General features: G+C 36.7%; 1 protein-coding gene across 3 annotated transcripts; it reads right to left on the bottom strand.

Annotated features, from left to right (window-relative positions):
* Positions 1-6,969: 6,969 nt before the first annotated feature.
* LOC137748204 (IQ domain-containing protein IQM1) lies at positions 6,970-10,461 on the bottom strand. 3 transcript variants are annotated; one of them, XM_088688548.1, is made up of 8 exons: positions 9,824-10,461; positions 9,161-9,689; positions 8,879-9,059; positions 8,662-8,750; positions 8,495-8,582; positions 8,163-8,393; positions 7,935-8,036; positions 6,970-7,797 (listed from the first exon to the last, which is right to left on the bottom strand). In XM_088688548.1, the coding sequence occupies exons 2-8, from the start codon at positions 9,646-9,648 to the stop codon at positions 7,345-7,347; spliced, it is 1,632 nt and encodes a 543-aa protein (XP_088544674.1). In that variant the 5' UTR covers positions 9,649-9,689; positions 9,824-10,461; the 3' UTR covers positions 6,970-7,344. The 3 variants fall into 3 exon arrangements, with proteins under 3 accessions (XP_088544674.1, XP_068344415.2, XP_088544679.1); XM_068488314.2 differs by having other exon boundaries at positions 9,819-10,461; XM_088688553.1 differs by having other exon boundaries at positions 9,161-9,692; positions 9,819-10,461.
* Positions 10,462-12,400: the final 1,939 nt, after the last annotated feature.

Below are 12,400 nucleotides of genomic sequence, written 5' to 3' on the forward strand. Positions count from 1 at the left end.
TGTCTGTTTTATTTTTTTGAACTTTTACATTCGAATTTTAAAGGTAACGAGTTAATAATTAATTTATTTATCTGGCTCCATTAAATGTATCATTACACACAAACAAAGTTCAATAGACTGAAAACGTCTTTTTTATATTTAGTATAAGTAGAAGTGAGAATGCTAAAATGAAAATAGATGGTTGAGAGCAACTTCTTTTTTTTTTCTTTTTTTTTTTTTTTGGGAATATGATGTCACGTGACATTTTCGCAAAACAAGAGAGATCCTGACACGTGGTCCAACTGTGTGTGATTTCAATCTGATCTTTTGAATTTCAAAAGATCGACTAACCCATGAAAAACATAACACCCACTCCGTTTGCCGAGTCTTACATACTTTATTTTATTCAAGTGTGGATAATCTTTTTAGAGATGTGTTATTCATACATTTTATTTTACTTCTTATGCATCTTTTGATAATTTTTGTTCGTTGATCTTCTTCAATTCAGTCGATTCAACGGCCAAAAATTAAAAAGCTATGTGAAAAGTAAAATGAAGTGTGTGGATATCACACCTCTCTTTTAATTACACCGTCCGAATTTACTTGGAAAAATGTAAATCACTTTTAATTGGTAAGCGAGATCGTTCAGATAAATGTCTTATGTTTTTGTAAGATGCGTCACATGAAAACGTACTCGGACACTTATATTTAATTTATTTTCTTAAAAAGGTATGTTTTACATACAAATAATCGTTTTGCATGATCATAAAAAATAAAAATAAAAACAAACAAATATTTGTGCAATAATTAGTCAAGTCTTTACGCGTCAACTGTAAATAATAGAAAATAAACACTGTTTTGCTAAAACCATTTTTTTTCTTATTTGGGAAATTAGTTTTCTTTAAAAAGAAAATTAATGAAAATTGTTTGCTGAAATGACAAAAAGATGTTGTAAGTAAATAGTATCATAAGTGATTTTTTAAAGTAAAAATATCGTTAACATTAAGAATGAACAGTACCAAGAGCGTTTGGTTAACACTCCCTTTTTTAAGTTCAACTCTTTTGGAGGAGTAATTTCCAATTGCAATAATTTACAAATGCGTAGACTCCTAACTGTGCAAAGCTTCAAAAAAAAAAAAAAAAAAAAAAGATCAAAAACGAAAATGTTCAGTTTATACATAGCAAGAGCTTGAAGTTTGAGATAGCTTGCAAAAATTATATTATGTTCCGGTGTATCTTATATTCAGAAACATATACCGGAAAACCGCTTGAAATAGAGCAATACTTTCATGGAGTGAAGAAAGTAGAACCACATTTGCATCTCCATCCTTCAGGCTTGTAATTGGTATATTGAAGTCCAAAGTGGTCAGTGGTTGTGGGTGTCTGAACTGGAACACATGGCTCACAGCTTCCACATATATGCTCACAGTTGGGTGGCCTTGACCCCAGCCTACTCAGCCCTCTATACCTTCTTCCTCCCATGCCTTCCTCAACTCCCTAAAACACGAACCCTAGTTATCCATATACCAAAACACAAACCCTAATTATCCATATACCAAAACACAAACCCTAATTATCCATATAATATATCCAGAGATATGGAGGGCCACAGTTCAAGGATGTACCTGTTTTGAGTCAAATGTAGCTCCTTGGGAATATGGGTTTTTCTCTGTTTGATTAGCTATAAGGAAAGGTATTTGGAATCAATTAGTACACATATAACTTTACGAAAACACAGGATTCTAACATAAACCGAAGATATATCTGGCACGTGATAAGAAATATAGAGATATGGTGATAAATTTCCAGAAACAGCCAAGAACCTCCCATGAGAAGTATAGTATCAGTAATTTAGTAGGTTGCTACCTTGTTGATGTGGAGCATCATAGGATGCAAAAGGCCTGCTTGTAACAGAAACCCAACACAGAAGAGTAGCAACTAGAATAATGCAGCATGTCTTTCCCTTCATTTTTGTTGGAAATATCCAAATGGCAATAGTGACGAACTGTTTTGTGGGATCAGTAATTTAGTAGGTTGTTACCTTGTTGATGTGGAGAGAGAGAGAGAGAGAGAGAGAGGCAGGGGGGATGGAGATCCGGGGGGGGGGGGGGAGAGAGAGAGAGAGAGAGAGAGAGAGAGAGAGAGAGAGAGAGAGAGAGAGAGGGTGAATATCTGTTCTGCCTTCTTGTCAAACAGAACCCTAAACCAAGAAACCAAATGACCTGGACAAGATTGGAATATGGGTGTAGAGCCAAAAATAATCGAGAAAAATACGTAGGTGACACGTGATTCTTGAGTTGAAAAGATAAAAGTAGCCTCGATGCGCACCTGAACTCCCATGCGCGAGCAGCGGACAATCACAATTCAATCAAGGTCAAAAGTATCAAAATAGGTATTTATTCAAAACCTATTTCATCTATCCTCATCAAATCCTTCCCACAAGGTAACCTCTAAAATATTTATTCAAAATAGGATTAATTACCTAAATTAATTGATTAATTTCCTAATTAATTGCAAGATATTATTTTGACATAATATTTTGCAATTACACCCATAAAACCACCAAATGTGGCCGGTTCCCATCTCTCCCAAAGGAGCCGGCCACACCCCTATAAATATCACCTCATTTATCCAAAAACCTAAGTCCAACTCTCTTGCTAAATTTTCCAAATTTCTCTAAACATTTTCCCCCTCAAATTCTAACTTTGGCATCGGAGGTTCTTCGACTAAAGCCCCCCTCATTTATTGTGGGCGCGTGAGGCTCTTAGCCTTGAACTAAGATGTTAATTGTTCTGTAGGTGCAATTTTGTCCAAAAATAAGAAGGCAGAAATTTGCATCCACGATGGGAATGCTCTTTCTTTTGACAGTCCTACACTCCAATCAAAGGCCAAAAAATACCATAGAAAATGTGAAAACTGTCTGATTTATGTGAAGGTATGGGACCCTGTTCCTTTGGACGAGTTGGTCAAGGGCACAAGAACTTTCAACTGGAGAGATTTATTCGAAATCGAACACTAAGATTACAGTCTTCCAAACAATCATGTTTTATTATATGCAAATAGTAAATTAAAAAGGTACATGAAGTTTGAAGTTGGGGTCAGTTTTCAAACAAGAAGGGCAGATGGAGAACACACAGTCCATCTGGCTGTGCACTCCAAAGTCTGAAATTTCCAAAGATTTTATTGGGTTGGGATTGATGCCTTTCTTGCAGAGTCTTAATGTTGTTGCAATAACGACTTATTCAATTTCCTGCGAGTAAGGAGGACTTTGCTAGCTCACATCAGAATCTCATTACCATTTATGGTAAAGTTTCTTGTTCATAGCTACACAAGCTTCATTAGTAAAAAAAAACAAACTTATACTTGGGACTCCAAGAGCGTTGTAGGCACAAGAGTGCAGTGGCAGATGCGTTAAGGAAAGTCCGGATAAGTGGTCGTCATGGCCTTCGAGGACCATTCAAGTTTGGGTATGTGGTGAAGGAGAAGAGAGCAGCGGCTACAGGTTCTCCATTGGTTTTTCTTGTATTAACAATGAACCTATCATATTTTCCAGAGTATGAAATCTAGTCATGGACAAATTTAGTTTTTGTAGCTTTTTGGGTAAACAGCTTATAATGTTGTTTGTACAAAGATTATAAATGAAAAGTTAGTAGTTTATCGTTTAATTTTTCAATGTTATTTCCATTAGAGCATTTTTATTGGGACTACTCGATGTTAGAATAATGAATCAGCCTCTACAGGTATGTACACTTTTTATGCCAACTAAGTTTCTTCGTAATTTTGGTAAATGAATTTTTTGGAGCTATATTCTTACGAAGTTCATCCAATTAGTGAAAATTAGAACATGTCCACAAGTCACTTTAGATGGAAAACGGAAAAATTTTAGCCCAACACTACTAAATATCTGACTCCGCCCAACTTATACTTGCATAAAAACATAAATCTGATTTATGAATTTAATGTATGAACAATGCATAATATGTATTATGTGTATCGCATATCAAACTGAATTTGTAACTCGGTTACTCGTAAATCCAAAGTTGTGGTCTTCCCCTACGCCAATAATCCTATAGTATCGAGTTATAAACCCTGAAAACGAAGTCAAAGAGGACATTGCTAAAGAAAACTAGTAAATTGGCACATGCATGCAGACGCAGTCTCCAGAAACGCAGACCTCAACACACACACACAGACAGACTGCATGCAGCTACTACTACATAGGAGCCCTACGGGCTACCATATATGGACCTGCCTGCCTCGTATATAGAGGATGCATGACATATTGACACGTGGAGACGAAAGCCATTTCTTTTCCTTGCCGTACAATTTGGCACAAATATCGTACAATATCTGCAAATTTGTCCATACTAGCATCGGTAGCCAACCCAGTACGATGCACTGATTAGGGTGGTCTATGACCATAATATGATACTGATGAGAGGCTGGAATTTAATTAAACCAATACGATGCACTGATTTAATTAGCCGACTAAATAGTACATGAAGTTTGAAGTTGGGATCAGTTTTCAAACAGGAAGGGCAGATGGAGAACACAGAGTCCATCTGGCTGTGCACTCCAAAGTCTGAATTTTCCGAAGATTTTATTGGGTTGGGATTCATGCTTTTCTTGCAGAGTCTCAATGATGTTGCAATAACGACTTATTCAATTTCCTGCGAGTAAGCAGGACTTTGCTAGCTCACATCAAAATCTCATTAACTATTTATGGTAAAGTTTTCTTGTTCATAGCTACATAAGCTTCATTAGTAAAAAAAAACTTACATAAACTCGAGACTCCGTGAGCGTTGTAGGCACAAGAGTGCAGCGGCAGAAGCATTAAAGAGAGTCCGCATAAGTGGCCGTCAGGACTTTTGAGGACTGGTGGAGGAGAAGAGAGCAGCAGCTACAGGTTGTCCATTGGTTTTTCTTTTATTAACAATGAAACTATTATAACATGTTTTTCAGAATATGAAACCTCGTCGTGAATAAATTTAGTCTTTGTAGCTTTTAATGGTTTTTTTTTAGGTAAACAGCTTATAATGTTGTTTGTAAAAAGATTATGAATGAAAAGTTAGTAGTTTATTGTTTAATTTTTTAATGTTATTTCGATGAGAGCATTTTTATTAGGACTACCTGATGTTAGAATCATGGATCTGCCTCTACAAGTGTGTACACTTTTTATGCCAACTAAGTTTCTTCGTACACAAGGGTGGAGTATCTTGGTAAATGAATTTTTTTAGAGCTATATTCTTATGAAGTTCATCCAATTAGTGAAAATTAAAATAGGTCCACAAGTCACTATAGATGAAAAACGGAAAATTTTTAGCCCAACATTATTAAATATCTTACTCCGTCCAGTTTGTAATTGCATAAAAACATAAATTTGATTTAATAAGTAGACGGCCTACCTGCTTTCCCTTCGATCAGCTGCCCCTCAACCATGTTAGGAGAATTTGTATGAATGACGCATAACTGGCGCATTTACTAATCCGTAATCAAATGTAGAGGAATTGGATTGAGGAGGAATTGAAATGAGTTGGAAACAGAATCAAACTCCTTTTGAAGTTGTTTACTAAAATTGTCTGGAATCGGAGTAGGAACGTTGTTGAGTCTATATAAGTTGTTTACTAATTTACTTCAATCGGAATGAAAACTAGGTTGATTACTATATTGCCCTTACATAAATAAATTATTTTCATACTAATTAATTAAATTTATATAATAAAATACATATATATAAGCATATATAAATAGGTTTTATTTATTTATTAAAAGATGGCAAGAATGATGTTGAGTCCATATAAGTTGTTTATTAATTCACTTCAATCGGAATGAAAACTAAGTTGATGACTAAATTGCCCTTACATAAATAAATTATTTTCATACTAATTAATTAAATTAAATTCTTAATTATTATAAAATATATTATCTATATAAAAATATATAAATAGTTTTTTTTATTTATTAAAAATGACATAATGAGTGTCAAATGAAGGGCAATGTTGGGATAATAAGAAACAAGTGAGGGCATAGTAAGAATAAAAGATGCATTCCCGATTCCCTTACCCTCTGGGAATTCAAATACCTCACAAAACTAGGGAATCCCGTTCCTCCAATTTCAGGAATTGGATTCCTTGTTTTGTGTGGGTTCCACCACTTTTTTTATTTCTTAATATTTAGTAGATACCGGAATACTCTGTAATCGGAATTTAATTATCTTTCCTTATTTCGATTACCCTTACGTAAACGTACCAAAGATGTATTATGTATATCGCATATCAAGCGGGATTGTAACTCAGTTAGTTACGCGTAAATCCAAAGTTGTGGTCTTTCCCTCCGTCAATAATCCAATAGTATCGAGTTATAAACCCCAAAATCGAAGTCAAAGAGGACATTGCGAAAGAAAACTAGTAAATTGGCACATGCATGCAGATGCAGTATCCAGAAACGCAGGCCTCGACACACAGAGTCTGAGAGACAGATAGCCTGCATGCAGCTACCGCTAAATATACTGCATAGTATATAGACGATGCATGACATATTGACACGTGGTGACGAAAGCCATTTATTTTCCTTGCCGACAAGTTTGCACAAATATCGTACAATATCTGCAAATTTGTCCCTACAAGCGTCGGTAGCCAACCCAGGCTATCCTACAGTTATGAGAGTCTTAACGTCGAGAGAGAGAGAGAGAGAGAGAGAGAGAGAGAGGGGGGGGGGCAGGGGAGGGAGAGAGATGGCATATATGATACTGGAATTTAATACGCAAAATGCTTATTTTCTCTATTAAAATAGCATAAGTAACACATGTGAAATGTGAACAAATAAAACGTAATATGTGAGATACGTATAGATAAAATATATGATATGATGATTATAATTAGACTTATTTTTAATAATTTAAAGAATAAATTCAATCATCAACTGTGACATCACATACATAATATAGTCTGAAAATTTATCTCTAAGATAGCCCGTAAATTTACTCTAGTATTTGGATGAACTTTTGAATATCATTGTATCATTCACTGGCCTCGACTTCCGGTATACAAATAATGAATAAATTGAACCCGACCCGACCCAAAATTACATGAGTTAAGTCGGTACAAAATTGAAAAAAAAAATGCAATTTGGATTAGTCAAGGCATGTACAAAAAAATTAAATGACCTAGATCAAAATAAACTTGATGAAAGAATCAAAGGAACGAAAAAATTGGGTTAGTCCCCTTTTCTCATCCTTATTGGGCTTAGCAAAAGACCCACCATTCTTCTGGCAGATGACTACCCACCAGGTACGGCTTATTTGGCCCATTATTAACCTACTGTAACTAACTCCAGCCCACGAACCTAATGTGCCCTTCGGCAAGCTTAGTTGGCAGCGGCAATTGGGGTCCTTGGGCTAGGGAGGCCCATATATGCGAGCCGGGGTGAGAGCCTGACCTTTGGGCTAGGCCTTGGAGAAGGAATTGGGCCATAACGTACTGACGGCCCAGGACCGACTCTAGGAGATAGGTTAACTTGTTCAAGTGCCCTGGATTGTAGTTCGGTCGGGTAGTCCCGAACACACCCGATTCGGGGTCCGGTTGCTGTTGTCCATTTGCATGACAAGCGCCTGGGCATGTCAAAAACTGGTGGCTTGGCATTGGCACTGTCAACCTTCTTAGTTTGTTCTTGAACGGTTGTGATTGGAGCCTTGCTGGCCAAGTCATGTGAATCAGCTTTGTTTGCACCGTCGGATTCGGTAGATTTGATTGAACCCTCCTTTGTTGATTCCCCTTCAGTGGTCTTCGTATAAGAGAAGTCATCATCAACTGCACACCTCTGGAAAATCAAGAGAAATATAAGTTAGAACGTGAACAAACAAGCACACACTCGCGACCACTTGGTCTAACGAGGTTCTGAATTCAAACTTCATTAACGATACTCATTGGATAAGAAAACAAACACGAAACATTTACCTTGACATTGGAGAGGTCGACGTAATTATCTTCTAAAAAGCTGATAAATTCCATGAAGTTCTCTTCTGTTGGGTGGTAATGACCACTGTATGGCCAAATAGCCTGAAATAACAGTTGAAATTAAGTTTAAGACATGACATAGAAGTTACTTGGACTATAAGAAAACACACAAACATATTACTAGCCTCTTGGCCCGCGCTCACACACGTGCAGGGGTAAATTTCGTACCTCAAGAATCCCGTCACGGGCAACCAATCTTCCGGCTGCAGTGGTGGCACCACCTGCTAGAAAACTTGAGTGTTGGAACTGACCCTTCTTCTTCTGACCAACATACAGAGACCTTGTTGTGCTGAGGACAAATATCCATTTGGAACCTTCATGTGTGTTCACAAGCACCCCACCCTGCCTGTATAAAAGCTTCCCATTTTCGACTACTACTTCATATGCTTCTCTTTCTATCTGAACATATTGCAAGCACAAAGAAAACACACTTAAGTATGCAATTAGCAAGCATTTTACGTTGGTTGTAAACGAAATTCGGGTTTAGGTGTTGGACTAACCGGTCCAAGATACTTGATGCATTGACGTTGTAGAACTGCCCTGCAGCATTTCTCGAGGTTTATTTCTTTCCCATCTCCGACATCCAACCTACATTACACAAATTGATCAGTAATTGACATGGAAATCATCTCGGAAACACAGGAACAATAAAAACATTACTACCTACCAGTAGAAGAAAGGTTGACTGCTCTCACTTTCAAACCAGATGTCATAGTAGAAGTGTAAATTGTGTCCATACCGATGTCGTGGATCAATCTGCATAAAACATCAGGAAACATCTGAATGTTAAATCATGAATCCCGTAATGTGTTTAAATAAGCACGAAAAATCATCAATTTTTCCAAGTTCAGGTAAAATGTTGTTGAGTTTTCGCAAGAGCTTACCGCTTCAAGCCAGTGTTGAAGAGCCAATTTTTGTGCCTTCTCATCCTTGGACAAACCCTTTCCAACCTTGGCTGCTCTAGTCCTAGCCCTCGCCCACCGCGAAACAGCAGTTTCCGGCTTCTCAACGTTGAAGAATGACACAGAACTCCTCTTCAGAGCTGCAAAATCTAATGCCTTCCACCTAAAGTATTCCAAACAACCAAAATTAATCAAACCGTAAAAAAAAAAAAAAAAATTGAAAATTTGATCAAATCAATGGCAAGAAATTACAAGAAGACTCACCATAGCTCCTCAACCACGACAGCACAATCAGCTAGGTTTCTTCGGGTCCGGTAACTCTTGTAAACCTTCTGAAGCTTAACAGCAGCAGCATCAAGCTCGCTAACCGGCCTTGGCGAAAACAAAATCACCGGTTCAGGCAGAGCAAGTGCAGGCATTGGTTTATGCTTCAATTCATTTTTGCCTTTACAGAACTCTAACCCCATGTCTTGTTTATCTTGAACAAGACCCTTAAACGAAAGATTCCTGTCGAGCATCACTTTTTCGGGTTTGCATTCACTCAAGTGATTCGAATTGGTAGTGCCCGACTTGCTAGAACTGTCTGAATTAACTGCCAAGGATTCGGATTCACTCTTGAAGCTGTGTGTTCTTAGAATAACTTGTGGTCCTCCATCTCTGGGAGTTAAACTGATGTTGTAGGTCAATTGAAAGAGTCTGTGCTTCACAATTTCTTCCCAGGCTGAGGCAAGTAGTGAGAGGGATAAACCCATAAGATCTAACAAGTTCAAGTCGAAAGGCGCAAAATCGTCACCTGCTAATTAATAAGAACATAAAAATCTATGAGTAAAGATTGAAACCACCAAAGATTTAATCAAAACCCAATTAAATTTAATCAAACTACAACGTGGGTTGTTAACAGATTTGAGAGATGAATCATTACCTAACCTGAAATGGGATTTTCACAAAGTCCTAAAAAGTGCTTTTGAAATTCCGAAACTCCAAAGAGATATTGAATGGAATTGGATGGGATTTGAGTTGAGTCTGACTGCTATATATATATAAATATATATACCTCAAACAACAAACAACTAATTCCACTAGTCCCCTTGGAATACGTGTCAAAACGACGGAATTGGAAACTTGGAAGATGGAAAATTTGGAAAAAGACCAACGCTTTGAATTCCAGGGCAACCAAAAAGTTTTGGGTTTTTTGGTTGCTGTGGAATTGGAAGATAGACAGAAGAGGGAAAGGTAGGTGAAAGTTTTCTGGATTCAACGTTTGAGTTTTCTTTCCCTTTTTTATTTTCTTTGGTTCAAACCCCACGAGTTGTTTGATCTATTCAACGCTTGAGAAAAAAGCACTTATAAACTGCTTCTCACAGATGTGAACGGGCCACTTGTAGAGCTTGTGTTGTTCATAACACACAAAACATGGAGCTGTAGAGAGAGAAAGAGGGGAGAAAGAGAGGGGGGAGAGAGCAAGAGATTTGGCGGTCAAATAAGGTAAGCTTGGAGAGGGGGTTTCCGTGAAAAAACACAGAAGTGCTTTTTTTCCAAGAGGAACACGTACGTGCTGTTAACTCAACAGCAACTGGGATTTTTGTATGCTTTTTATGATAATCTCATCAGTCAACAATCAACCAAGAAGTCGGATGGGGGGCCTTCAAAATTTAATCTCGATCGTCCATGGCTTCGGTCATCGACGCTCCTCTTCTGTTGGAGTTATTGGATTGAAAGTTTGTTGTTGCTTACTGTTTGTTGTCATTGTCGCTGGCTTTATGCCCTCCTTCTACGGACTCATCGAGTTTACCATATTGCCCTTATTTTACCGGGAATTGAAGTGATGGCCTTCCAAGTTGTTGGGTGGCGCCGTTGCCCCTCAAAGTTCCAAACCCTAGGATGTATTTGTCGTGGTTAAATATCAGGGTCTGAAATATGATTTATCACACAAACAATATTCCAAACCGAATGGAAAGTGATTCAAACTCGAGTGTATGGAAGAAACACATTCATTTTAGTAAATGTGAATACATATACGTCTGTAAAACAAGATAATAACGAAAAATTTTATTATAAATGTCTCGTCAAATAGTTTTTACCACCTTTGAAAGATCAATAGCAATCGAGTTGGGGAGTAAAACCCTCTAACGAGTAATGTACGTATACTACGTATTAACAGAATAGTAGAAGATTTGAAATCTCTGCAATCAAAGGTATTTTGCCAAACGTAATACATACTTTCATACAAGTATTGGATTAAGTGGTGCACATTAACAGATAACGCAATGAAAAATACCAGTAGACGGAAAGCGAAGTGCAATGAGAATGTACCAAGAAAATTAAGAAGAAAATGTAGAGGAAGAGGAGCATGTGGAAATTGGCATAGGAAAAGTGTTGCCTTTGAATTGCGAAGCGCAAGAGACGTGTTTGACAACTGCACATAGACACAGTGAGTCCAAATAAACAGAGATCGAGTCAAAAGTCAAGATCAAGGAATCGATGTATTGATTCGATTTGCTTGTCAGACAATAAAATGCAATGCAATCTTTCCCAGTCATCTCAAGGAGTCAAGGCATCCATAATTCTAAACTCAAAAAGTGGTTTGATAACCATTTTACTTGCAGTTTTTTATTTTTTGCAAATTGAAAATTCGTTTGGTAAATATTTTTCTTTAAACAAATAATTTTATCTAAATTAAAGAAAGGAAATGGGTTTAGTCTCGTAATAGACTAGTAATAATGTAATTCAAATTCATCTTTGGCGTGAATCGAACCTAAAACCTTTGTTTGGTAAATATTTAAGTTAAAAAAAAAACTAAAAACTAAATTTTGAAAACAAAGTAATTTTCATTTTTTTGGTTTTCCGCTTTCATTTATTTGAAATTTAAAATTTGAAAATAGTTACAAAACGAGTTTTTAGGAAAAAAATGAACTGAAAACTGAAAACAATATAATTTTCAAACAGCACCTTGATGATCCACGCCCATGAACAAGAAGAAAATTGAATTTATAATGAAGTATATTACGTTATGCATGAATGACTCATCACGTGACTATAAAACATACAAATCACTAGTTGCAATTGCAAGATTGATTCTCTCTCCCTCGATAACACGTACAAAGTCAACAACTTAAACAGGTCCAGAGGTTTTGTTGGTGTTCAATTACAACTTGCACGGCGGCCTTTATTCCAAAAATTAAAACATAAAAAATTAGGAATACCGGTGGACTTTAGAATGGTCGATGAACCCTAAAGGTCAAGATGCTTATTCCATGGAATTTAAATTGACAACTATAAATAAATATATTATACAGATGATGCTTTACCGCAGCGATTCAATCTCCACTGCTCCCCTTGTTCAAAAAAAAAAAAAATAAATAAAAAAAGGTCTCCACTACTTTTTTTCCTCTTTAACACTTAACAATTTAATTAACTAACACTATCATTTGTCAAAAAAAATTATGACACGAGACAGCAAAAAAGATCATTCTCTTCCTCACGAAATCACAGTTAGTATGCAAT

Source organism: Pyrus communis, chromosome 2 (genome assembly GCF_041283825.1).
Source record: "Pyrus communis isolate YQ-2024b chromosome 2, ASM4128382v1, whole genome shotgun sequence".
Classification (NCBI taxonomy): Eukaryota; Viridiplantae; Streptophyta; class Magnoliopsida; order Rosales; family Rosaceae; genus Pyrus; species Pyrus communis.

Excerpts from the sequence above, each read along its gene's own strand:
- LOC137748204 (XM_088688548.1), bottom strand. The coding sequence starts at position 9,648 with ATGGGTTTATCCCTCTCACTACTTGCCTCAGCCTGGGAAGAAATTGTG. Across the intron at positions 9,060-9,160 it reads GTCGTGGTTGAGGAGCTATG|GTGGAAGGCATTAGATTTTG; the intron begins GTGAGTCTTCTT and ends GGAATACTTTAG. Across the intron at positions 8,037-8,162 it reads CCCGTGACGGGATTCTTGAG|GCTATTTGGCCATACAGTGG; the intron begins GTACGAAATTTA and ends CTGTTATTTCAG.